Below are 26,308 nucleotides of genomic sequence, written 5' to 3'. Positions count from 1 at the left end.
CGAGCTGTCTCGCACAATCCACAATTCAGTTTAAAAAGACATACTTTGTTTGGTTCATAACACCTTCTCCTTTTTCCTGTCACTTGGATTTCTTTGGGTGTTAACCGCCAAGAAAAAAAAAATCAACACTTCAATAGAACTGAGAACAATAGGCAGTGGTTCAGTACCATATTTGTAAATTGTTTTTCTGCAATTGTTTTTGTCCTACTGTTTAAAAGACTTCATGAAAATTTCATAGCAACTACAAAGATCAGTTGTTCGTTCACACCATTGCTTTCATTATTTGGTAAAACCAAATGATGTCCCCTGGATTTCACAGCAGAATTTGTAAAATAATAATGAGGCCCCAGTGGTTTCTCAAGTCCCCATTAGTGTTCTCACCAGGCCCTGCTGTTTCCCCTGGAGACAACTCTGGGCTTTGAAGGGCATCAGGTCTTTCAAGTCACTGACATTGACCCTCACTAATAGATATGGGAAATTTTTGCACTTATAAATTACACTCTTAAAAAATTCAGTCCCCCACTGGGCATCTTCAATTTCCCTAGTTAGCCATAAATGTTCAACATGCAGGCTTATCTAAGGACACAATCACTAAGGTCTTCAACGGTTCGTTCCATTGTTTATTTGCACCTTTTCACATTAAAAGGAAAAGGAAAAATGAACACTTGTATGCTGCTTAGTTTTATATATTCTTTTATATTTTTTTAAAAAGGAAAACAAGCAATACTTATCCTAATGATCAAGGTTTATTTTTAGCTTTTGCATTTTAATTGCTATGCAATTGCCCTGTTGGTCAAACAGTTTTAATTTAAGCATTAATTTCAAACTGATCCAGGATTTTAAATGCAATGGTCAGATTCAAGACTCTCCAGGCGAGAGTGTGCAAAGTTTGTAATCGGAGTTTGTGGTTCCCTTTTCTGCTGTCTTTCTTTTTCTTGCCCCTGTCCAACTTGGTGTGTTTCCTGGCTGATGCCTGTGATGACAACCTGTGACATAGAGCCTGGTAAGAATCTGAAGCTCAGTGTTCTCATGAGGTGGGCTTGTCAGAGTCCAACAGCTAAAGCTAAGGTAGAGCCTGCAGTGGAGGTCAGAGCTCCCGACCTACTGGAGTGCTAATTTCTCCACATCATACCTGCTCTGCAGCAGGCTGCTCTCTCGGCAACGCCCGGTGCTATGTAATCTGCAGTGTAGAGCTTCTAAAAACAAGCAAACAAACAATAACCATTGTTCTCAAGGCCGTGTTGGGGGTTTAGGTTAATGAACATTAATGTGTTATGCATCTTTCCTAGGGTTCTTTGAATTTCATCCAGGGACTTCTGGCATCTATCACCTCAACATCCCCTCTGCCTCCCACAAGAAATAAAAATGGTAGAATTTTATACATTCTGGAAGGCTTGTTAGAAAAATTATTTTTGTGAAGTCAGTGGATTTTGAGTATCTGCTCATTTTTCAATATTATATCATATAAGTCATCCTCTACTCAACAATGCTGGAGTAAAACAAAAACAAAATCAGAAGTCTACATTTCTAAAGTCTACAAGACAGTTTACGGTTAACTTCGGGAAAAAAAAATTACAAGTCTCAGTCCCTCATACCAGAGTTTTGATCTTTGCTTTAAATCTTTTAGTTTATATAAAATTTATGTAACATTTAGACCTTGTATTCATCCTGGAACAGCTTATAATCACGCTAAACTGCACATATTTCCATGTCTCCTATATAACACAGGTGGCATTATGTGTATTTATTTTTCACGCCACGTGGTTCAAAACTTTATAAGTGTGTGCCTATAATCCTAGCACTTTGGGAGGCCAAGGTGGGAGGATTGCTTGAGGCCAGAAGTTTTAGACCAGCCTGAGCAAGGGTGAGAAATTAGCTGCTCTGTGGTGGTGTGCACCTGTAGTCTCAGGTACCCAGGAGGCTGAGGCAGGAGGATTGCTTGAGCCCAGGACTTTGAGGTTGCTGTGAGCTATGAGATGCCGTTGCACTCTAGCCCAGGTGACAGAGAGAAACCCTGTCGCCAAAAACAAAAACAAAAACAAAAACTTCATAAGTAAGTGAAACTATGGAAGATTAATATATGCCAAGATTTTGCTCAGTATTGGACAGAAATATGTGTAAAATCTATGCAGAAGGAATGGTTAGCAGTTAGTGCACACTTAGTATTAGTCAACCATTGTTCTAAGTGATTTATGTGTATCAGGTTAATTTTATATGGTAGGTATTACTATACCTAATTCATATATAAGGAAATTGGGGCTTAGAGGTTGAATAACTTGCCCAAGGCTACAGAGCTATTAAATTGAGGAGGTGAGGTTGGACCAAAGTCTGTATTACCTTAAAGTCCTTTTTCCTAACTACTATAATATCTTCTATCCCCATGCATTGGGGCATTAATTTTGACTTTAAACTAAATAACTTGAAAAAATCATGAAATTGAGCCCCTCTTGTAGCTATGTGTCATTATCTAAACTCATGTCTCAGCATGAGAAGACCCAGCTCACAGGTTTCTCCCCAGAAAATACCAGGTAGGAAATGTTCCCTATGGCTCTCAGGCATTACTGAACACACTTAGTCAACAGCACCTTATTCTCCTCCCAGAAAGAAGACACTAGAGATGTTTAGGTAGAATTTGGATGCAGTCATTGGGCATATTTTAGGGGAAAAACTATATATAGGGTAGATTTGGATAGATTTATCTTTTATCTCTTGAGATTCTATGTTACTAAATAAGAAGATAAAGAATGGAATATAAAGAAAATGCTTAATGAGTTGGATTTGTGATCCATTTTAATTAAATACTAAATAGAACCATTATCCTCTCCTTTCATTAACTATTCAAAGCGGAGGCATTGATGGCTTTGTTAAACTTCACAGTCTTTTGAGAATCGGGGATCATTTATAAATGAAATGATATGCTCCTTTTAAAATAGTATTTCTGATTGCTATATGATAAAAACAGAAATGCTGTGTCTATTTTTTGGATACTTTCTATTTTAAAATCAGAATCCTATGTATACTATTAAATAACTAAGTTTTGAGATCAAGGTGAGTGGCTACTCTTCCTGGTGATTTGTACATCTTAAATGACTGGCTGCCAAGGATCATTCAGTACGTTCTGCCTAAGGCAGGAGGGCTGCAGAGCTTCATGAAAGGCAACTTTGGCAGCTTTTAAAAGCCATGTATGGACAAGAAGGTATATGTGTCCAGGAGTTCTTATATTGCTTTCTCATTTTCAAATCTTGTACATCCTCAAAAGATAGCGTCAAGGTCAAAAGCATAACGTGCAAACCAGAGGGAAACCCCGAGAAAGCCAAGATCTGAAAATAACAGCTGGTGTCTAGAAAACGGCAGCCCCGATGACTTGGCAGACTTGGAATATTGTGGTGCTGTTTGGAAGGCAACAAAGTCCTTGGAGGAGGGAGGAGGGAGGAGGAAAATCAAAGGACAAGCAAAGGAAAGGTGGAAGCGATAAGAGAACCACAAAAAAAGACATAGCAGAAAGCAAAGGAAGAGGGAGTAGAAGGATATTTAAGGGGATAAAGAAGTAAATAATTATTTGCTTAATCAGAAAATAAGTATAACTTTAGATATGCTTTTCTCATTCAGATTTTGAGGAATATATTTCAAAATCTTCTGGAGTATGTCAGAAGCATTGCTAAAAATACCGTTCTGATAGCTAGCCCTTGTGTGAAAATGAAATACATATATGTTGCTTGAAATGCTCCAGAGTAGCATAACACAGATGTGTAATTGAATAGAAGCCATAAGTGTGGGGATATTCTGAGTTCTTTGGTCAGAGCAATACAATGAAAGTGAATTGTGTTCCTTGATACTTTGTGATACTAGGGAGTATCACAAACTTAGCCAGGAAATCCTGGCTGGGGCTGACCTTACCTTGAAATTTTTTGGTTTACATTGATGAAATAGGTGTGGAACTCTTGTCACTTCTCTTGATCTTGTTTCTACATTTTTGATATTTAAATGTAGAAGAAAAATGGAAACAAAAATAAATAGAGTATATTATGAAACCATTGAACTTCAAGTGACTATGGGCTCTTATACCCAATGTTTCTTACTGATTATAACGTACATTCTTCCCTTCTGCTTTAGAAGACATGACTACCTTATAGATGCCTTCTAGTTATTAGAAGTACCTTCCTCTGTGGTTCAAAAGCAATTGTGTAGAGAAGCTAGTCCCCCAGAGCTAATCACTGTCAGACGTCCTGTATGTGTAGCACATTTCACTTTACAAAACATGTCTGAAGGCACATTAATGGTTATTTTTTTTCTTTTTATAGCAGAAAATGGCCCCCGTCTACTCGTGGAAGCAGAACAAGCCAAGGTGTTCTCACACAGAGGTGGCAATGTTACACTGCCATGTAAATTTTATCGAGACCCTACAGCCTTTGGCTCAGGAATCCACAAAATCCGAATCAAGTGGACCAAGCTAACTTCGGATTACCTCAAGGAAGTGGATGTTTTTGTTTCCATGGGATACCACAAGAAAACCTATGGAGGCTACCAGGGGAGAGTGTTTCTGAAGGGAGGCAGTGATAACGATGCTTCTCTGGTAATCACAGACCTCACCCTGGAAGATTACGGGAGATATAAGTGCGAGGTGATTGAAGGATTAGAAGATGATACTGCTGTGGTAGCATTAGACTTACAAGGTAGGTATCTCTAAATCATTTTAAACTTAGAAACAATAATTAATTGTTTTTTTTTTTTTTTTGCATAAGGAACAATGTCTAGTGGTTACCATAGTAACGAAACGAGAAACCAAAAGTCCATTTCCTAGAGTGTTTTTCTATTCTTTTGTATTTTGCAGTCTGCCTATGATTCCAGCTTTCATATTTGAGATGTATGCATAATGCTTATGCACAAAATTGAAGCTATTTACAACTAGGAGAAACGTGCGGTGGAATTGAATTAACAATTTTCAGAAACTGCCTTATGCCACTCAAGACTTAAATTCCTTTATATGATTATTGAGGAATTCAGATTTGTATGCTTTTTTATTATGCTTCTAAAATTATCTCAGTTTCAAAATAATGTCAAGTTTTGTAAAGGACATCTAACTAAAATATGTGCAGTTATATTCTGTAAAATGACTGCAAAAACTTAATTGAACAAAAAAAACCTCTAGATTTATTTAAATATTCTTGTAAAGAAGTAATTTTTTAATGGTCCAGAGTCTCTTAGACATTGAATACCAAATGGTATTCATTTTGGGAAGGAGTGCTATTTTTTAAATATGTAAAACATTCAGTAGGTTCAAAAATTGACATATATACAAAGCTATACAATATAAAAAGTGTCCTTGCCATTCTGGCATCCCCTCTGCCCATTAGTTTCTTATATATCCCAAAACATCTCATTTCTCATAATTTCAGCATTACTTGACACTGAAGGATGAATTTTGGCAGCATTGACAGAATACTTTCCTTCCTTATGTACATAAAACTATAGATACCTTTTTGCTGGAAGCTCCTTTTACCTCCTAGGGAAGATTTGTGGGTTTTAGAAAAATACCTGTTGGTCCACTAGCATATCATGGAATATTTGACCTTCTGAATCTCATAGAATCACATCACACATATGGAGATTTATTTGCTTTGTACATCTAATAAATTGCACAATGTTATAAAGTACATTTTTGTGACCTTTCCTTGTCTCACAGTTGCAGTTCTGGGCTCCTGATTGCATGCAACCTCGTGCTTTCCATTTTTATTGGTTCATAGTAATTCCATAAACATTGGCATTATTCAGGATGGAAGTAGTTGGTTTAAAGAAGACAGTCTGTTATCAAATGCTAATTGAGAACCTTTATCAGAGGAGCATTGGAGGATGGACAGAACTGTGAGCTGGTAGTACCAAAAGGCTTAATTTAGTCACAGCTCTGCCAGTATCAGTTTTGTGACTGGGGCAGGTCACTTACCCTTGTGAGACTTTGGTTTCCTCATTTATGAAATAAAAGTTTAAGCTATATTACCTACTGTTACTTTTTCTTATAAAACCCTATATTTTATACCACCATAGTTCCTAAATGTCAGTAATTTGCATGTGGTATTTACCTTCTCCCTACATTTATTTTAAAAGTGAATTTTTAAATAAATAGAAACCAGTATAACTTGCCAGAAGTAGAAGGAAGTCATAAAAATAAATACAATGAAAATAAGGGATTTCTAAATTCTAGTTGGATACCACTGCTTGGTAATGGTTTTGAGCACAAAGCCTGCTTTCTCATTGTTTGAAAGGAGATTTAGCCCATGCTAGAGGATAATGCATTCTCGGGTTAAACCAAGGCTTCCTCCAAGACACAATTGCAGATGCTGAAGGGGAGCTATAAGAAAAGGATTTTTCTTTCCTGGGCCCTGCACCATCCCAAATCTCCAGATTCTCCATGCTTTGGGAACACTTCCCTACCATATAACACATACACATATGAGCCAATAAATGTGGTCCAAGGAACCAATTTAATTGGTAAATGTTTTTACAGGTGCTGTTTCATGCCCTGAGATACAAGGAATTTCAAGTCTTTGTTCTTTTCATTCCATAATCTTGCAGCGCATTAAAGATTCTAAGATAATTTAATGAATTAAGGCAGAATTCAGTAAAATAAGTAGGTACAAACAAATTGCTATAATCATATGCAGTATTTATTTTGCTCATTTTCAGTAATCCCCTTTTATAGATGAAGCTTAGGGAAAACATATTCTTTAAGATAACATGGCCACAGCCGGGCATGGTGGCTCACGCCTGTAGTCCTAGCTTCCTGGGAGGCCCAGGCCAGAGGATAGCTGCAGCTCAGGGGTTCGACACCAGCCTGAGCACAGTGAGACCCCATCTCTTTTTTAAAATAAATTAAGAAAAATGATTAAAAAAAAAAAAAAAAGATAACATGGCCAGCCAGCTCTTTTAAGAGCTGGAGCTGGAATTTGATACCAAAGGCAATTGGATGAATCCTATGCTCTTCTCCACTGTGATCTAGGGGTTTGCAAGAAGGAGAAAATTCTCCTTTGGGAGAAGAAGAGAGGTTTCGAAAAGTCAACAGCATTTAGCAGCTTCAGGCTTCAGAAGATTCTTAATGGCTCCCAAATTATTTGGGAGATAGCCTAGAAACTGTCCTTTGATCATACTGCATTAATCAGTGTGCTCATGATAGCTGTTCAATTCTCTCCGCACCCCTCACCCCCAACTATGATGTTCTCATAGCACCTTATATAGACTTCCATGATAGCTCTAATCGCAATTTGTTTTGTAAATATTTGCAAACTTACCTTTCTCCACCTGCTAAACATGATCTACATGAGGGCATTCAAGTGCCAAGAACAAAGCTGATGCTCAATACATAGTTTACAAAGCATTTGAACTTTCAAATACAAGAGTATGCACGCAGTAGAGAGGGGCATAGAAAACATTCTTAAGGAAGAGACACTTGAATCGGACCATGAAAGGCGAACCTTTCAAAGGGGAGACAGCATGAAAAAGCAGGAAAGAGGGCATCATAGGTAAGAGAGAGAAACTTCTCAAAGCAAAAACGTGGACAAGTCCCACCAACAGCATCCCAGCATGCCTAGTTTCAGTCTCAGCATGATGACAGGGTGAGATAAAAAATGTTAACTTTTTATTGTAACTAATTTCAAACCTTTAGAAAAAATAGAAGGAATAGTATAATGACTCTCCATATACCATCTTCCAGCTTCAAAAACGATCATGATATAGCCAGTCTTCTTGTATCTTGCTTTATTTACTCCAACCACCACTGAATAATTTTTAGAAAAAACTGAGATAGGGTATTATTTTATCTAAATATACTCAGTAGAAGATAAGGATTCTTGTTTTAAAACAAAATTACAAAAACAATTAAGGTAGCCACAAGAATAAAATAAAAACCATAAAAATAAAATCTGAGTAAACTTGATTGATAACCTGAGGACAATTTCCACAGTCTGAGATCGTCAAGGTGCAGCAGAGAAGCGTTTCAAATCTATGGTAAACCACATATGGTAAAAGACACACCTGTGGTTATCATTTATTAGCTCTTGTTCCAGTTTCTGACCTGCTTCATTATCAATAACATTCTTACATATATCATCTACCAGTCAGACAAGTTTCACTCAGGGTCCCTATCAGTCTTCTAATATGCATCAAAAAGGCCGGGGAAGCATATCATTTTAAATGCCATGATTATGTTGCCTTTCCAACTGTAATTGTATATTGTCTTTAATTATATTAGTCCCTTAGTACCAGATTAAATGCTATTTTCACCAAAGGATTTTACCAATTAAAAAAAGTCGCATTCCATGATACCTAAATGATGTTGTTTCTCTTTGCATTACAAGATTTTATTCTGTCTTGGATTCAAACCACATATTCTGTCAAACTGTGAATTCTTTACAAGAAGCGGCCACACCCACACGTGTATCCTAGAGTACCAAGCACGGTGCCTTGCTCTCAGTCATGTCTTAAGAACTGTTTGTAGAATCACATTGACAAAAAAATGTATAAATCTTTACAAAGACTGACTTCCATGTGAGTTGGAATTAGCTATGGAAAGAATATTTTCATACAGAATCTTGGATTGGGTAAAGCCCTCTGATTGATACCAATTACCCACATTGCTAGAAATAGCACCAAACAAGCAAGAAACCTTGTACAAATATAACAACAGAGTGTCACTAGAAGCACAGTAAGAGGCTTGGGCTACAGAATTCATCTCAGCAATCAATAAATATACAAATAATGATATGAAAAATGTGATATCTGTGCTTCCAATCTTCCATTGTATTAGTTTTCCATCAGTGAAAATGAGACCTAACATATAAAAATATAGTCTGAGAACTTTCAGAAAGAGAAAAATAATTTCAGATATATGCATAGCATTGAGAGGCACTGTGAGAGGCACTAAGGAAGGTAAAATTATTTATACTACATGGTCTCTGCATTTTTATTATTAAAAATATTTACATTATATAGTTATTGAGACTTGCTTTAACTTTTATATGTACCAGGATATGAAAATATTTCATATGCCTAACAAATTGATATTTGCCTACAACTAGGAAGAATTAGGCTATGCAATCATAAATCTTAAAGAATGCGTCCTCCAAATGCATTTCAACAGACTAAACTCCTCACACCATTTGGTATTATTCTTTTCTATGTGATGTATCATCCTTACTCATCCCCTTTGTAATAATACAAACCAGCCTTTCAGGGAAAAGTGAAGAGCTTTTGGTTATATTTTGACATATAAGGGATAAATGAGTCAGATATTTCTTGAAAATAATCATTCATCCTTTTTTCCCACCGATATGAGTTTAACTTTTCTTATATTTGTAACGCTGGATGAAAGCAACCATTTCCTCCATAATTCATCTGTAGGAATTGCAAGTTTTTCCACAGAGCCAAGGTTTCTGCAGTTGGATGTTGAAATCTTAACTAGCTAGAAGTATAATAAGTAAATAAATAAAATACTAACAAACATGAAGTTCCAGAAATGTCCCTGCTTATAAAAAACATCTGATTGTTGAAATGTGTACAATACAATGAAACTTTTAAAACTTTGAGGAAGGCATAGAAGCTGACTTTTATTTACTTGGAATATGTTCTTTCCACCACCATCAAACATTAATCAAAATTTGTTAAGTCTTTTGAATTGAAACAACAGTAAGTTGACCATTTCTAGTTAACAATTGAAAGATGTTGACTTTAAAAAGTGATTGAATTAAATTTCATATAATTTCATTAGGTTCAATGTCAAATAAAAATATATTATACTGGATTTGAAACTAAATGAGTCATTTTTCAGTAATATTCAATGGTTACTCAAGGACAAATTACTAAAGAAATTTTTTTCCTAATGCTTGTAAGAGTCTCCCAAAATACACTACAATGAATTTAAACCTGAAAAATTTTCAGAATCTTTAAAATTGTTGGAAATTCAAATATCCCACATTCTCCACTGTGACCATCTTGAGCCATTTGGGAAATGAAAGTCGACCAAAATGGTTTCTTTCTCTCTTCGGGTTGAGATGCTTTGAGGTCTACCCTCACTTGAGATCTAGCTGCTGAAAGAATCTCTACTGGATAAATTGGATATTTTCCTTTTCATCAGCATGAAAAGGGGCTGCTGAGGAAAGAGGATAAAGGCATGAGGGGACGGGGAGCATCGTATTAATACTAGTTACTTCACAGAGCTCTCTGGGTTCCTAGCTCGGTGCCTGGGCAAAGCCCTCCTTCGACAGAACCAACTCCAAACTTCCCCCCCCCCTCACCACAGGAGTTAGTGGCAACCAAGAGAGTCTTTTTCTCCTTTCTTTTGGCTCTGATTCAGCTTATAGATCCCTCAGCCAAGAACCTGAGAAGGCAGAATGAGATCAGGAAGCCTTCTTGGATCTCTGCCTTTTGTGGACGGTGCCAGCTGGACTGCCCTAGAGGGACAAACATGTCCTATAGAGGCCTCCAGTGGATGTGACTTGATTTAAGGTTATTGAAATTTCTTCTTGTAGAGTCTTCCAGGACAATTCATAAAAGACAATATTTCCTGTGTACTGGTTATGCTATTGGTGAATTGTATATCATCTTGAATAGGCTCTGCAGTCTTGTAAAATAGCACAGGTGCTATAACCCACCAAATTACTGTGTCAGTGGAACAATTTTTTGCATTCCTCCACATGCTAAAATACTAATTATTTCTAATTATATCAAAAATTTAAGGAAATTTCTGAATAATCATTCCAAATTAATTATCTTTTAATAACTATGGGGGAGATACTTTGACACATTGGTGCTTTTTAAAGTCCAGGAAAGGATACAACTTTGCTCTCTTATCTGGTAATCCTTATCCTTTAAAGAAATTGTGCAGAATGTTGAGACAGCTCAGTTACCTCCATAATTATTTGACCAAAAGAAATGCTTTGGGAAAGCCATTATATCTTCCTAGGCAAAGTGAAGTCCCAAGTGACACTTTTTACATTTGCTAAGGGATTTTTATCCTCTAAAAGATTTAACTTTAATTCTTTGGCATTAATTAGTCTATCAACAGATGTCTACTCTGTACCTACCTTTTAAAGGACAAGTTAGGGAAGTTTTTTTTTTCTATTTTTAATAAAAATGTTTTTAAAAAACCTTAGTTTCAGTTTGCATTATACAAATATAGACGTTGAAAAATGATAATGGAAATATTTTTAAATGAAAGGCCTTATTTTAATTGTGCTATTTTATTTAAGAACAGGAAAAAAATAAGATCAAGGGCTCTATTAAGAGTTGAAACAGGCCGGGCGTGGTGGCTCATGCCTGTAATCCTAGCACTCTGGGAGGCCAAGGTGGGTGGATCGCTCAAGGTCAGGAGTTCGAGACCAGCCTGAGCAAGAGCGAGACCCCCATCTCCACTAAAAATAGAAAGAAATTATCTGGCCAACTAAAATATATATAGAAAAAGTTAGCCGGGCATGGTGGCGCATGCCTGTAGTCCCAGCTGCTCGGGAGGCTGAGGCGGTAGGATCGTTTAAGCCCAGGAGTTTGAGGTTGCTGTGAGCTAGGCTGATGCCACGGCACTCACTCTAGCCTGGGCAACAGAGTGAGACTCTGTCTCAAAAAAAAAAAAAAAAAAAAAAAAAGAGTTAAAACAGATAAGAAAGCCATGATGCTTTTTATGAAGTCATGCCTCACTGTACAGAATTGTCTTATTAAAATGAAATGAGTGTTTAACTAGGTTTTTGTCAGATATGCAAAGGAATTCACTTTAGAGTTTCTCCAAATAAGAAGCTACCTAAGTGAAAGTCACTTATCTGCAAGTTATTAGGAGCACATGTAAAAAGAAGTATATATCTACATTTGAATCATTTGTTAACAGGTTTCTTTACACATATATGTTTCTTTAAAAGACTATATATTAATAGTACTAATTACTAATTATATAAAAATAATTACTAAAAAAATTGTGAATTCTCTTTAAGCACTACATTCCCTACCACTCTTAGTATTCAATTTTGACTATTTCTACATCTTCTACTAACTCTTAGTATTCAATACTGACTGTCCCTGTCCCCTAGGTGAAAAGGGCTCAGTAGTAATTTGCTATAGAGTTGGTAACCGGTAGTGGAAGGTAAATTCTCAGGGGAGGCCATTTGAAAACTATAATCTGGGACAGATCTATTAAGAAAGGGGAATTTCAAGGCTTGAGTTGAGCTCTCAGCAAAAGAGGTAAATTGCTGAAGTTATCAAGCCAAATAGCTAATTGTGAGATGCTCAGAACAGAGCGGCTGCTTGAAGGGGACAAGGACCATGAGAAACTATTGCTAGATGACCAAAGACTGCTGTCTTGTCTGATAGAGATGCTGTTGTGTTTTTCATCACAAGTGGTGTGATGAACTCAGAGTTGTTCCTTTTTGTGCCATTAGTGACCCCTTGCCTTCTCCTTCGGACAGGTGTGGTATTCCCTTACTTTCCACGACTGGGGCGCTACAATCTCAATTTTCACGAGGCACAGCAGGCCTGCCTGGACCAGGACTCCGTGATCGCCTCCTTTGACCAGCTGTATGACGCCTGGCGGGGCGGGCTAGACTGGTGCAATGCCGGCTGGCTCAGCGATGGCTCTGTGCAATATCCCATCACAAAGCCAAGAGAGCCCTGCGGGGGCCAGAACACAGTGCCCGGCGTCAGGAACTACGGGTTTTGGGATAAAGAAAAAAGCAGATATGATGTTTTCTGTTTTACATCCAACTTCAATGGTAAGATATTAACTGTACTGCCTTCCTTCCTATCCCAGAGACCAATCCGTACCATAACACTACACTTGGCTTTTAATCTTATCTACTTAAAAAGATAAAAAAAAAAAAAAAACTTCGAAGTATTGCTCTAGTTTAAAATGATGTGAAAAGTCCTTGAACGTCGTATTTTTTTTAAATATCCATGTCAGTCAAGCAAAACCGCGTATTTCCAGTATTCCTAGGTTTTATTGCATCCAATTTTTATCATGCAATAGTTGAAACTGTCACGTGGTATGAGGTTTGTTTCTTATTGCCAAAGATGATGCTGCCACTGTGTGCCCTCCATGGAGTATGGCTCTCTCGGTTGAAGGAAAGGCACCTTCAGTATTACACATGCTCTCCCTCTCAATTACAATGCACACTTATTCACAGTTGATCAGCAAAGCTCAGAACAAAGTGGGGAGTGAGCAAGAAAAATAAATTAGAGCTAACACTGAAGTGGAAGGAAAGGTCTATGTGCATTCTGTGCAAACGATATCAGTGTTGATGTCTGATTTCATTGTATTCATAAAATGTCCAGCCCTTTTCTTGCCCCTTCCAGGACCAGCTACATAAAATGAAAATGTGGGGCTTCTTATTCAAAAATGTTAAGAATTTTAAGATGATGACAGTGGAGCATTAAACCAAACATGGAGTCCTTCTAAGTGTGGGGACATGTGTGACTGCACAGGTCACACATCCATGAAGCAAGCCTTGGCCCTATCATTTTGCATTTTAGGTTGCTGGTAATGTGCTTTGGGGAAAATAGAAAGGGATCAAGGGTCAACAAACTTTCTTTGTAAAGGGCCAGATAGTAAATATTTTTGGCTTTGCTGGCCATAAGGTGTCTGTTGCAACTACTCAACAGAGCTTTGTACACTGCAGCACAAGCAAAGCCATACACAATACTAAACAGATGGGCGTGGCTGTGTTCCAGTACAGCTTTATTTATGAAAACAGGTAGCAGGCCAAATTTGACTCATGTGTTGTAGTTTGCTGACCTCTGGTATAGATGATAGAACTAACCCTCTAGTTAATGTTCCAATGGCTTCTACCCTTTCTCCAAATCACATCATTTCAGCCTAGAAAGAACTGGTAAGCATTAATTTATACTCCATAATATCTATTTAATGAGAGGCAGGGGGACATCACATCACAGTCCAATCAGATAAAAGAGTCTAATTAAAACTAAAACTAAGATGACTGAGAAAATTTTCAGTGTGTTTCACTTTGAGTCAGTTGATGTCATATTTTATACATATTAAAGTAATCTCAGTAAAGTAATTAGCACTATTCAGTAAGTGGTTGAGGCTAACTTGTCTTTCTTATAAAATCAAGAAATGGTTAGGTGTCTGAGCTCCAACAGATGGAAGTTGAAAAAAATAAACAAATTCATCTTCTTTACTAGGGAGCGAACACAGACTAGGTTTAGATTCTGAGTACGTATCATTTGTGGCGAGTGACTTCCTGTATTTTATGCATTTTCATACTGTAGTCTTTGAATGAGAATAATGTCTTATTGATACCTGTAATGAAAAGGACTTGAGGGCTTTTGATTTTTTTTTAAATGGACTTTTATGTCAGGAATGTGTTTTGATCCTTTCACATTCAAATTTTGCTTCTCCAGAAACTTGTGCTGGGCTTCAGTCTTGCTACAGCTAGAATTTCAATAGCTCTTGCTTTTAACATGGAATTCTGTCTTCTCTAGTGCCACAGAAGGGCTCTTTTAGTCACTAATTAGCTAACAGAAACCGCATCTGTCATTTCCCTTTGCTTTTTAAAGCTATAAAAGGGCACGTCTGAACACATATTAAGAAGCAAGGGAAAAACTAATTTAATGGAGAGCGACCTAGGGACACTACATTTAACTGACAACGCTACGTTCCCAAAACTCTCCAGATGCTGCTCTGTGTTCCTTCCCCTTCAGTGAGAAACGCTTCCGTTTTCGGCTCCTTCCTTCTCTGTGTGGCCGAATCACAGACGGGCCACTGACTCCGTCTCCTTCTCTCCACAGGCCGTTTTTACTATCTCATCCACCCCACCAAACTGACCTACGATGAAGCGGTGCAAGCTTGTCTCAGCGATGGTGCTCAGATTGCAAAAGTGGGCCAGATATTTGCTGCCTGGAAACTTCTGGGCTATGACCGCTGCGACGCAGGCTGGTTGGCGGACGGCAGCGTCCGCTATCCCATCTCCAGGCCCAGAAGACGCTGCAGTCCTACGGAGGCTGCGGTGCGCTTCGTGGGTTTCCCAGATAAAAAGCATAAGCTGTATGGTGTCTATTGCTTCAGAGCATACAACTGAGTGTGCCCCGAGAGCGCAAGTCAGTTTTAAAGTCATTAAGAACATGTGAAAGGTTTTGTTTTCAATACGAACTCATGCAAGTTACCAAAACTGTGATAACCCTTTTTTACTTACTGTAAAGAGTCATTTTTCATAAAGATCAATTCATTAATTTGTTTTTGTAAAGCTATCATTCGATATATATTATAAATTAATATAATTTTAAGGGAAGCTCTACGTAAGAAGGCTTTAGAGCTAAACCGTTTAAGCTATATCATCCCAACAAAGTACCCTTTCCTGAGCGGGGCATGCAATAGCTTGAGGATTGCTAGGATTCAAGTAAGGAAAGTAAAGCTACTCAGAGCAGCAGCTTTCACAAGCACAAATTTTACACATTTGTACAATTTTGAAATGCACTGCAATAAACAAATTAAAAATGGATTTGAAACACAGGCTTCTTTACATAAACTGAGAAGTTGTACAAAACTCAGTTTCACAAGGGAACAATCTACACTTTTCTAAAAGTTCATATTTCAAGCCTCCAATAAACAGAATATTTTACTCTTTAAAATCTTGCCTTTTTGACCAAAAAAAAAAAAAAAAAAAACCAAATTCATATGGATTCCAATGCATAGTAACAAGCACAGTTAAAACTCCTTAATAATGCCATTTATATGAAGTATGAGACTTAAATAAGCAGATAATATTTAACCAATGAAAGACCTACCATGTTACAATTAAAATTACACATGTCTAGGAAGAATTGTTTTATCTTTTGAGTAGCTTTACTGAGTTATATTTAAATTCTAAGGGCCATTTGCTAAGCAGCATTTAGCATCTACTCAGGGCAGTTATATAGATAAACTGCTGGACAGAAAAATGGTAAAATTTAGCAGCTTGATTTTATGTTAGCCTATAAAATGTTATTGTCCTACAAAAATGACTTTAAGCTATTTAATATTTCTTTCTTATTTACATTACATGAAAAAATTACATCATAAAAGGAATGAATAACTGTACACTTGCCTCACCAAGAAACAAAGACCCAACTTTCAAAATTCTTAATATTTCTATTTGTACATACACTAGAAAGCCCAACTGGTGCCTGTTTTGGGGGAAAAAAGTTGACAGTGTAGTTCTAAACCTTCTCCCAAATAGAAAATGTGGTCAGTGGTGTCACTTTCCTTGCTGGTCATCATTAGGCTTAAATGAAATGCTGAAGCTGTCATCATCAAAGAGTTTACACTAAAATCTTCAGGCCTTTAAATGAAAGGTTAAGTCCAGCTTCAACAACTACAACAAAAAACTTTCCACGTTAGCAGCTCCAACCTTAAATAAAGCTCTGTTTTCCTATATTTTTATGACTGCTGAGACCCCCCCCAGGGACCAATATTTGTATTCAAATTACATTTCATGATTTCCCATTGTTTCGCAATGAGTTCTAATAAATGGGATTTAGTACAATAACCCAAGTATGACATAGCAGGTATGCTTTCGTGAATGTTTTTATGTAGATTTTCCTTCCATGAACATGAGTAAATAAATCTGTTTTCTGAATTGATTGTGGTTGCATTTAAAGCTCTGTAATAATTCTAATAAATTTACTCTATAAATGTAGAGTTATGTGTGTGGAAGGTATAGAACAATTGGAAGTCCATGAAACCATAACCATGTTCGTATATCAGCTAGACAAAATGTTGTAAATAAAAGCAGATCTTTTCTTTCATCAAAAACATATCTGGAAATGCCCAGATGCTTTAATATTAAAAGATGACAATGTATGCATGCACATTTTTAAGTTAGTTTGGATATGAAAACTGTACAAAACTATAAATCCAAAGAGATTGTGAGTTTAAACTCAAACACTGTTGGTATAAGTAGAACTCACACTTCTAAATTAAAGATACCCGAATGGTCTAGGATAAGATGGCTATATTATTTAAAGAAGGGACTATCTCCAAAGTAATAGTTCTAACACCTCAAATATGGAGGATAGCTCACTGGAGAAAGTCTGTACTTGAACTATTATTACCTATGCTATAAGAAATTTGTTGAGAATGTAAGTGGGAACAAATTTCTGTTGAAGCAGGCATATAATTTTCAATTACTATCGCAGAACTCTACCTTTATAATGTTAGGCATAGTAGCATTTCTTAACTTTTGAATACTTATTAGTAAAGGAATTGGTGCTGATTAAAATCTCTGGAATGACTGTTAGCTGATTAAAATCTATACCAATTGCACACCATTTTGCCATTCTTGTAAAAAACAAAAACAAAAATCTTAACACAATGAATACTGCTGAGCAGAATTTTTATCGTCTGACTTTGCCCAAAGGATCAGAATTTCCATGCCCTTTAGACTTCTACTTGAATGAGTCTTTTTAATGTTCTCATTTTGCTGTTTTTCCACCAAATGTCTATTTTCCTACTTCATTCCCTGAGATATCTCACTGAGAATGTCTGAAAAAGAAAGGTCACTGTAGTACAATTCCTATCAGAATATTGGTACAATACTGGCTAATTCATAAATTGCTCCTCAGACTTGGATTCCAAGAGTATCAGAGGGATGAGATGGAAGGCTGAGCTTCGAAAATTTGTTTTGATTATTTTGTTCATAATTAACACTTGTGACCATATAAGGAAGAAAATATATCTGCAAATTTCACTGATGCCTACATTTGAAAATCCAAACAAAAAAAGCAATTCATATAAAAAGACAGATTAGAAATCAAAACAAGTTGGTCACATTAACACTGGAAGCCATCTTTGAATGATTGCTGCCGTATTTTATCACAGTAATTTTTAGCCAAATATGGTATTTGTAAATTTAAACTTTCTCTCATAAAAAGGGGGCCGGTACCTGTTAAAGTGTTATTTTATGCAATAATATAGTCGCTTATTATTTTGGCAATTAGAAGTAGTCTCAAAGGAGATTCCAGTTTGGTTGCTGGCAGCCATACTGGGTTTCTTGGTTTTAGTACTCCAAAGAATAGGTGGTCTCATGGAATAGCTGACCACTAAGGAGGAGAGGACTAAAGGGGAATCACTTATCAGTTTTACAACAGAGTGCATTAAGGAAGATCAATGGATAATTGACATAGTTTTCTTGAGAAGTTAACTGTATCATAGCTCAATACTGCCAGAGCAGCAATGGGTGTACAATGAAAGATATGAAAAGTACAAGTCATTAAACCATCTGATTAAAAGAAAATCAGTATTTGAAGGCATTTAATAGATACTGAGTATAAATTTGAGGAGAAGAACAAATTTGTATTACAAAAAAAATGTTTTCATTTTCTGTAAGATACAATGAACTGGTAAACAAACATTAAAAGTCAATTTTGTGTTATTGCAGTATCTTTTGATTCTTCTGAGTTGTAGAATCTTAGCTATTTTTCTTTGTGTCAAACTCTGTAAATACATTATTTCAAAAAAAGACATTTAACCCATCCTTATTCTGATACATTTGATTGAGTTCAAGTTATAAACACATAGCAATCTCCATTTCCTAGTATTTTTGCAAAGTTAAAAAAAATAAAATAAAAGCATATCTATGGTGTCACTAAATTAGCAATAGTATTAATACTATCCCAAAATCTATTAGCTTTTTTCTCTTTGTATACAATTCAAGCATAATTTATTTTGCTCACCAGATTAACAATCCCAGAAATCTGTGATGTTGTTGATTAGGTTACTATACTTGAAATGCTTTATGACTTAATTATGAGTACTGAATTAAAAGAAAAGTTTTTCTTTTCGTAGTAAAGTCCTTCTTTCTAGCACTTTATGCCCAATAGCAAGGAACATATTTTCTAATATTTCCATCCCTTCCTTGAATTTTCAACATGAAAAATAGTTTCTGCGTTTTCTTGGTATATAGAAATGAATTCTTAGGTGCAAGCATCTATTGCTGGTGCAATGACTTCCCTGGAAACACACCTACATGAGTGTGAGGCATTGACATTCAAACAAAAGGTAAACTTTACCATGTTTCCTATACTTTTCTGGAATACACTGACTAGCCTTAGAGAAGAAAAAAGTCCAAGGATAATATAAAATTAAATAATCTACTTTGAGTGTTTCAGTTCTCACACAGATGGAAGGTATTTTCTCTTTGCCAGCAATTTTTATATATTATTACAGCCAGTTCATATGTTAATATAAAACCTGCTTGGTACTAATATCAGGAGGTCTTATGGAGTTTTATAATGCTTAAATAAAAACAAGTAAATTGTTCAGATGTGATGTCCTTAGTTCCCTACCAAGTAACAAGGCTTAATATTAAGACTATTCTTGGGCATTATGGACCCTGTCCATGGTGGTGAAATATGTAAGGAGAGTAATAAAAGCAAAGGATTATTGGGGAACACGAAGGAGACAGTGTTCTAAGAAGAAATCAACACCAAAAGTGTAAGAAAAGGATATTTCTTTTCCTATCTTAGTTTCTTGGGCCCTCTATTTAGGATTATCAAGAGGCATATCTTAATATGGCTCTGCAGTTTTTGCTTCCCGTAGCTGCTATATTCAGGAAGCTAACAGCAGGCCACAAGCCTCAACCTTAGGGAGAAAATTCACTGCACATGCTTTTTTTTCCCCCCACTAAGAAGCAAACAAAGTTTATTCATTTTTTTTTTCTATATTTCTTTCAGGCCAGTAAAGTTCTGTCACCTCCATTGCCACTCATCATCTGAAACAACTTGGGCCACCCCAGGGTACAATTCCATGTCTTTCATGAAATCAACCAATTTTCCTTCTCAGTTTATCTTTGTTACTCTCCTGTCCACAGGGGATTGTTCAGTCTCCAGCCTCAGCTATTAAAAGATGGCTCTTTCATTTAGTTGGTATCCGACAACAGCCTGAGCTCCATTTATTCAGGAGAGTACCCCCAGGGCAGACAGAAAGCTCAGATTCTCCATTACATAACTATGAAACTATTGGCTTTATCAGCAAATATGAGATTCTGAGATGGCAGTAGAGCTCTAAGAATATTGAATCCCCACGGTTTTCTTTCAAAGCAAGAAGCCCCCATCACCAGCTCTTCATCCTGTTTGAAATATCTGGATTTTTTTTAAAAAAAAATGTTTCTTTCTTTGGTTTTAATCAATGAAAATTCTACCTGCCAAAACTCATATACATGTAGAAAGCAGAGAAAGATAAAAAGCAAGTGAGTTTTGAGATTTTAGAGACTATGAAAGGTCCTTCTTTGAAGATGCTGAGAATCTTGCATGTGAATCTAAAAACAGAGCTGTAGAACCACTTATTTATTATTGTAATAAATAAACATATTCTCATGTAATGATTGCTGCAAGCCCAGGGAAAAGATAAATAATGTCCTTGGTGGTTTTTCCTGTGCTTGAGTTCTGCCAAACTGAAAATTATTACTGCATGGGAAGATGCTTCCTCTTGTGATGAGAGCCAAACTTCAAGTGGCTGAGAAGCAAATTCTGCTCTACTAATAGAAAGAATGTTTTTGAAAAGCCAACCTTTCAGTTCAGTGTACATGAATATTCAGTAATCTGTTAAAGCAGTCCTACTCAGCATATTGGAATCACCTGGAAAGCTGTAGAAAAACACGGAAGCTTGAGTTCCCTCCAGCCCCACAGATTATGGTCAAGGGGGCAACACGGACATCAGGATTTTTAACCTCTGCCTCACCCTAGTGATTCTGATATGTAGCCAGGGTTGAGAACCACTGGTCTTAAACACTTTGGAGGGGGGAACATCAAAGCCATTCCACTGATACATGACTAGATTGATATGTATAGCTTACAATTTAAAATAATTTTTTAAAATTTTATAATTGGTTTGAATTTGATTGAACTTAGAATATTCTTCAAGCATAAATATTTAATTCCTTTCATTTGCTCTTTCTCTTCTAGTAATAGTTCCCATTATATTAGCAAATATGTATTAAATAAGTTATTTATCTGTCTGCCCTATTGTTTCTCCTATAAAAACTATTTTAAACCTTTTATATATTATTCTGACATCAAACATTTTCCCATCTAAAGTACTGAAATATAAGGGTTATAATAATAATTGTGTAAAATATTTTAGGAACAAGAATTCGAACTCCACATTGAAGTCAATGGCTTCTGAGATTTCCATTATAATCTCAGGAAAAAAGAACTGTTTCCCCTATGAGTTTTGCATTATAAACATGGGCCCTCAGACAAAAAGGCAAAAGCCAACACAATGCTAACTAGGTAGAGGATTGGATGGGGTGGGGTGGCATGGAGAGGAAGACAAAGAAAAAGAGAGAGAGAAAACGAAGAGAGAGGAGAAAGAATTCTACCCTTGTCCTCAGTAAAGATATATGGTTTGATTAAATCAGTTTACCAAGAACCAGAGACAAACTGTCTACTTTTTAAAACTCTAACTGAACATGTTAAAATAGATAAGTACTATTGTTTTCCAAAATCATATTTATTTTATGGCATCACACATATTGAAAACATGCATTCCTTATTACCAGAAATTCACTCATCACGTGAAAGATACTGGGCTGTTTGTAATCTGAAGATACAGTTCAATAGAGTGGTTCAGAGCATAGATACTAGAGCGATAGAACCACAGTTCAAATCTAGCTCTGCCACATATTGACTCTGGGCAAATCATTTAACATTTTTTAGTCTTGGTTTCTCCATCTAAAAGTAGAGATATTAATATTAATAATATCATTAATGCCTGCTTCATGGGGTTATAAAATTTGCATGAATTAATATATTTTGGTGATAGCTAATACAATATACTACATTGTGCCAAGTATTTTACATATACAATTTTTTAATCCATTTAGCATCCTGTAAAATAGGTATTATTACCTCCATTTTTAAAATCAGGAAATGACGGCCCAGAGAGGTTAAATGCCTCGACCAAGATCACATAGCTTCTTGTAAATAGCAAAGTGAAGATTTAAGTCAAGTAGAAGGTTCATGGAATTGTCCCCTTAACCACTGCACCACACTTAACCTCATGTAGAACCATGGAACAGTTCCTGGCACATAGTGAGCACTTCATTATTATATATGCATAGATTTGCAAGTCAAATTAAAAAACAGGCATCAATTTCTCATATGACAAATGGGATCATAATACTAACAGTAGAAGGGTTTTTTTCCTAGTAATTAAATAAGATTATTTGAAAATATAAAGTTTATTAACACTCATCATTACAACTACCTCAAAATATGTTTCTCATTGTGTTACTACTTAAATCATTAGTGTATCATTATTTAAATTTTGGTTTGCATATAACCTTGGTTGATAAACTAAATTATGTTTCCAAAAGCATAGACTATAGAATAACAGTTTAGTAATCCTCTATTCTCACTTCAAAGGCCAGCATAGTGCTATAGGTGTAGTTTGAAAATTAACATTTTCTTACCATAAATGAATACATATTTATAGTAAAAAACATTGGAAAATTCAGATAAGCACAAAAAGAAAATGAAAATCACTCGTAACTCACAAGCCAAGTATCCAGGGGAAAAGAGACATTTAAATTTTGTTTTATAATATCATATTTGCCACGATGTATGTGAATAGAGCATAGTTTTTAATAAAAGTTAGATCTTCATACCCACAGGTCAATTAGGAACATCATTTATAGTTTTCTAAATTCATAGTTTTATACGTTTGCATTTTCTGGAATTGACTAATTAATTTAGCGAGTGTTCAATTAAATTAACCTGTGGGTATGATAGAGCTATTGGAGTCTGCTGTAACTCACCCAGATCCAGGTGAGAGACAGGAACCATGCAACTCAATCATAAACTAGCTTGAATGTCAGAGTATTCCACCAGGAAGGATAGCCTAAGAACTCCTTCGGCCATGGTCTAGATTCCCTGATTCTGTGGCTCTCCCAGAAAGCACAGAGGCACATGCCAAGGGCCCGGCTCTGACACCAGGGCACTAGGACCTGCCATTTTTTACCGTATCCTTAGAGTAGACAAAGAACAGAGAAGTGACTAAAGACACAGAGGCCTCCTGCCAGCACACTTTCTGTGCAAAAAAGAGAATAAAGTTCTATTTTTTAACCTTCTCCACTTAGAAGAATAATTCTAAATTCTAAAGAAAAAGATGATAATCAATGATCTCATCAGGTTAAAAAGCATAGATATTAATTAGAAAGGTACCCCAATAATATAACAACACTTAGTTGTCACCAAAAGGATATAGAAAGCTGCCGAAGTATGACAAATACATGGAGAACTGACTTTATTGTAAGGGTCTGGGAAGAAAGTTCAGCCATCGGGAGTTTTAAGGTTTGGTAGGAGAGCGCATTCAGGATGTACTTTGGAAACCTGGAAACACTTGGGCCAACATGAAGCCTAACAGTGCCTAGAGACTGCTGCGTGATACTCTAGAAAGTCCGTGGAAGAATCCTATCTCTGTGACAACAACCTACACAAAGGCCCACATCTTATTAGCATAGAAGCACATACGGGTGATCCTTTTTCTCACCCATCATAAGGGTCATGGCCAACATTTCTATGACAAAAGACAGGTTAGCAAGAGAAAAGCATAACAAATTTACTGAAAGTTTTACTTGACATAGGAGCCTTCAGAAATGAAGACCCAAAGACCAGGGAAAACTGTCTGTCATCATGCATAGGTTTGATAAAGAATGAACAACAGTGTAGAAATGTGATTGGACAAAAGGGTATGATCTAATGCAATACACTGGAGCACAGGCACCCAGCAAGGCCTGTTTGTTCAGATTCTCCTTGGCCTCTCTGTGTAGCATTCCTTCCCCCTGGGTTTGGGGTAGGAGCCCTCTGGAATGAGGGTCTTCATGGGAGAAGGGAGAAAGTGATCTTTCTAGGTTTAATGGCTTGCTTTGGGGAAGAGAAGTTCTGTTTTCTATGACTTGCTTCAGGGGAGAAAAAGAGGAAAGAGACAGGACAAGGAGAAGGGCCGAGAGAGATTTTGCATCTCAGGACTTCCAAATTTCCTTTAGTTCCATGTACTCAGCAGGCCACAGTGCCATACTTTGCTATATCATTTTCTGAGCCCCAATATTAGCCAAAGCATTGCTTTGCAAGTCAGGTCCGACATGTAATACAAATAACAAAGACCTCCAGTCTCATTTGGAATAATGCAAAGATAAATAAAACAGAAAATATAATTAAAGTATATTCCTTTAAATAATTTAAACAGATGTAAATATTTAATGGCTCTTTATATAGAGGAGCCTTAAAAACACCAAAATTTACGAGTATGCAGTGTTGATCTGAAGCTCTGAAAGTTATTTCCTTCTAAATGCAAATAATCAAAAATGGTAATTAAAAATATCTGTTGTCTTTATGATCTCAACTATGTGCAACTGATAATTAATATACCTGGAAAGAAATGCATCAATGTATTCATGGTTGTTATCTTCGTGCTTTCTACCTCCAAAGTTTTCCAAAGCAAAGATGTATTATGTAACAATTATTTAACAAATAAATGTGCCACGATATTAGTACATTCTCCTTAGAGCCTGTTTCCAAGACACAGTATTCAGATCTGATGCCATAAACCCTCCCCCACTACATCACTCTCTATGCCAATTCTCTGCGAAGCCACCCTGGATGTCACTTGGTGAGGGCCTGAATCATCTTCCGTGTTTCTCAAGTAGTGATATGAGTATTTTGGATAAAATGATTCTTTACCATGTAGGACCATCTTAGCTTTCAGGACACTTAATTTCCCTCACTCCTCTAGCTGCTCATTGCCAGTAAGTACTTCCAATCATTGTAACAACTCAAAACACACCACACATACTTCCTTACATCCCTGGTATAGACAAGAGCATGGTTTTTGAGAACTGTCTGAGTTTTTTATTACAAGGTGATAATTAGATCAGATAGAAGAGCACTAAAGAGGCTCCAGTGGCCCTTTGTTACCTCTTCTGTAAGGTGGTCACAACCCAGTTCCTGCCTGATGTCCCCCAGAGCTGGCTGGGCATGCTACCTCCTAAACCAGCTACCCCTCTGGAGCCCCATCAAGGTGATCTTCTCCAGGAAATGCCTGAATATTTTAGCTAACTCTAATCTCTTACTTATCTGCAGTCCTTTTAGAGTGCCAGAGATTAGGAGAATAACTAGCTCATCTCAGCATTTACTGCATTCTGTTAAGATTATTTGCTGATTAAATGTGTTAATGTGTGTAAGTGCTTCTAAGAGTACCTGGCACATAGTAAGTGTTCAATAAATGTTATATTCAGTAGTAATCATCAATCATTATTATTATCATCTTTATCATCATCACCTTCATTATTTGTGATTTCCTTTACAATCACAGTATATCAGATAGCAATTTTATAATCAGCCCCAGCCTGGAAGCTTATCATGATTACTGTTAAGTCTACTATATATCACACACTGCACAAAGTGAAGGTATGACTTCTTCAATATGGCAATCAACTCAAAACCTAAACAGTTCTTACTCAACAGTCAAAATTTGAAGCATTGTAAGTTGTGCTTGTATTTCTATTAGACACAATGATTCTGTCCCTGTCAATGTATTTTTCAAAAAAGGCTACAAAAATTCTTCACAAATATATGTTTTATAAGCATTTATTGAATTGTAAAAACCAAATGCAATGTAAATTTCATGTCATATATGTTCATTTGGAAATTTTCTGCATGGGCTAGATTAGTTGAAGTTTCTTAAAAGACCAGTGACATTTGAACTGAAAATTTTATTTTTCTGGCTTAGCAAATTTTCCTGTAGCAAGCGAAGCTTTTTCCCATTGATCTAAGATCATCCCTCTACCATTCAAAATTAGACCATCTCAACTTTGTCTGTGTCTCAACCTTGTTCACGATCAATTGCATGCTTAAAAAGCTTGAGATAGCTTTAAATGGCAATCGTAGACCACAGCATGGGGCTTGTGTTGGTATAGACTGTAGTCCCTTAGTGAACATAAACAGTTGGCAACTAATGAGGGAGGGAAGGTTCTTATTAATGACTTTAACAGGATCTAAAATTGGCATTTGTCAGATGAACTATTATAAGCTGAAGGTCAGCTGCGTTCTGACATAGGACTTAATCACTTGTGTTCTGATATACACACATCTCTAACACATAAACTCTGAAAATTTCTTGAGATCAAACATTATACATAGTTCTCTACTTCCTTCACAATTCCAGCAGCACACACTCTCATTTATACTGTTCTCTGTAGGTCCTCCATGAAGCTACAGCTCGATAGCTGAAGAGGTGTGTCTGATGTGATAATGAAAATAATTCCACAAATGAAAATTAGGTTTGTTATTT

General features: G+C 36.4%; 1 protein-coding gene across 1 annotated transcript in view; it reads left to right on the top strand.

Annotated features, from left to right (window-relative positions):
* The window catches only part of HAPLN1 (hyaluronan and proteoglycan link protein 1), a 75,817-nt gene extending 57,013 nt beyond the window's left edge, over window positions 1-18,804 (top strand). Inside the window, exons 3-5 of the mRNA XM_069492562.1 lie at window positions 4,302-4,673; window positions 12,438-12,740; window positions 14,773-18,804. Of these exons, the coding sequence (XP_069348663.1) occupies window positions 4,302-4,673; window positions 12,438-12,740; window positions 14,773-15,062 (965 nt within the window). The 3' untranslated portion in view covers window positions 15,063-18,804. The remainder of the gene's footprint in view (window positions 1-4,301; window positions 4,674-12,437; window positions 12,741-14,772) is intronic.
* Window positions 18,805-26,308: the final 7,504 nt, after the last annotated feature.

This window comes from Eulemur rufifrons, chromosome 17 (assembly GCF_041146395.1).
Source record: "Eulemur rufifrons isolate Redbay chromosome 17, OSU_ERuf_1, whole genome shotgun sequence".
NCBI classification, from domain to species: domain Eukaryota; kingdom Metazoa; phylum Chordata; class Mammalia; order Primates; family Lemuridae; genus Eulemur; species Eulemur rufifrons.
This window is presented reverse-complemented; position numbering and strand designations above follow the sequence as displayed.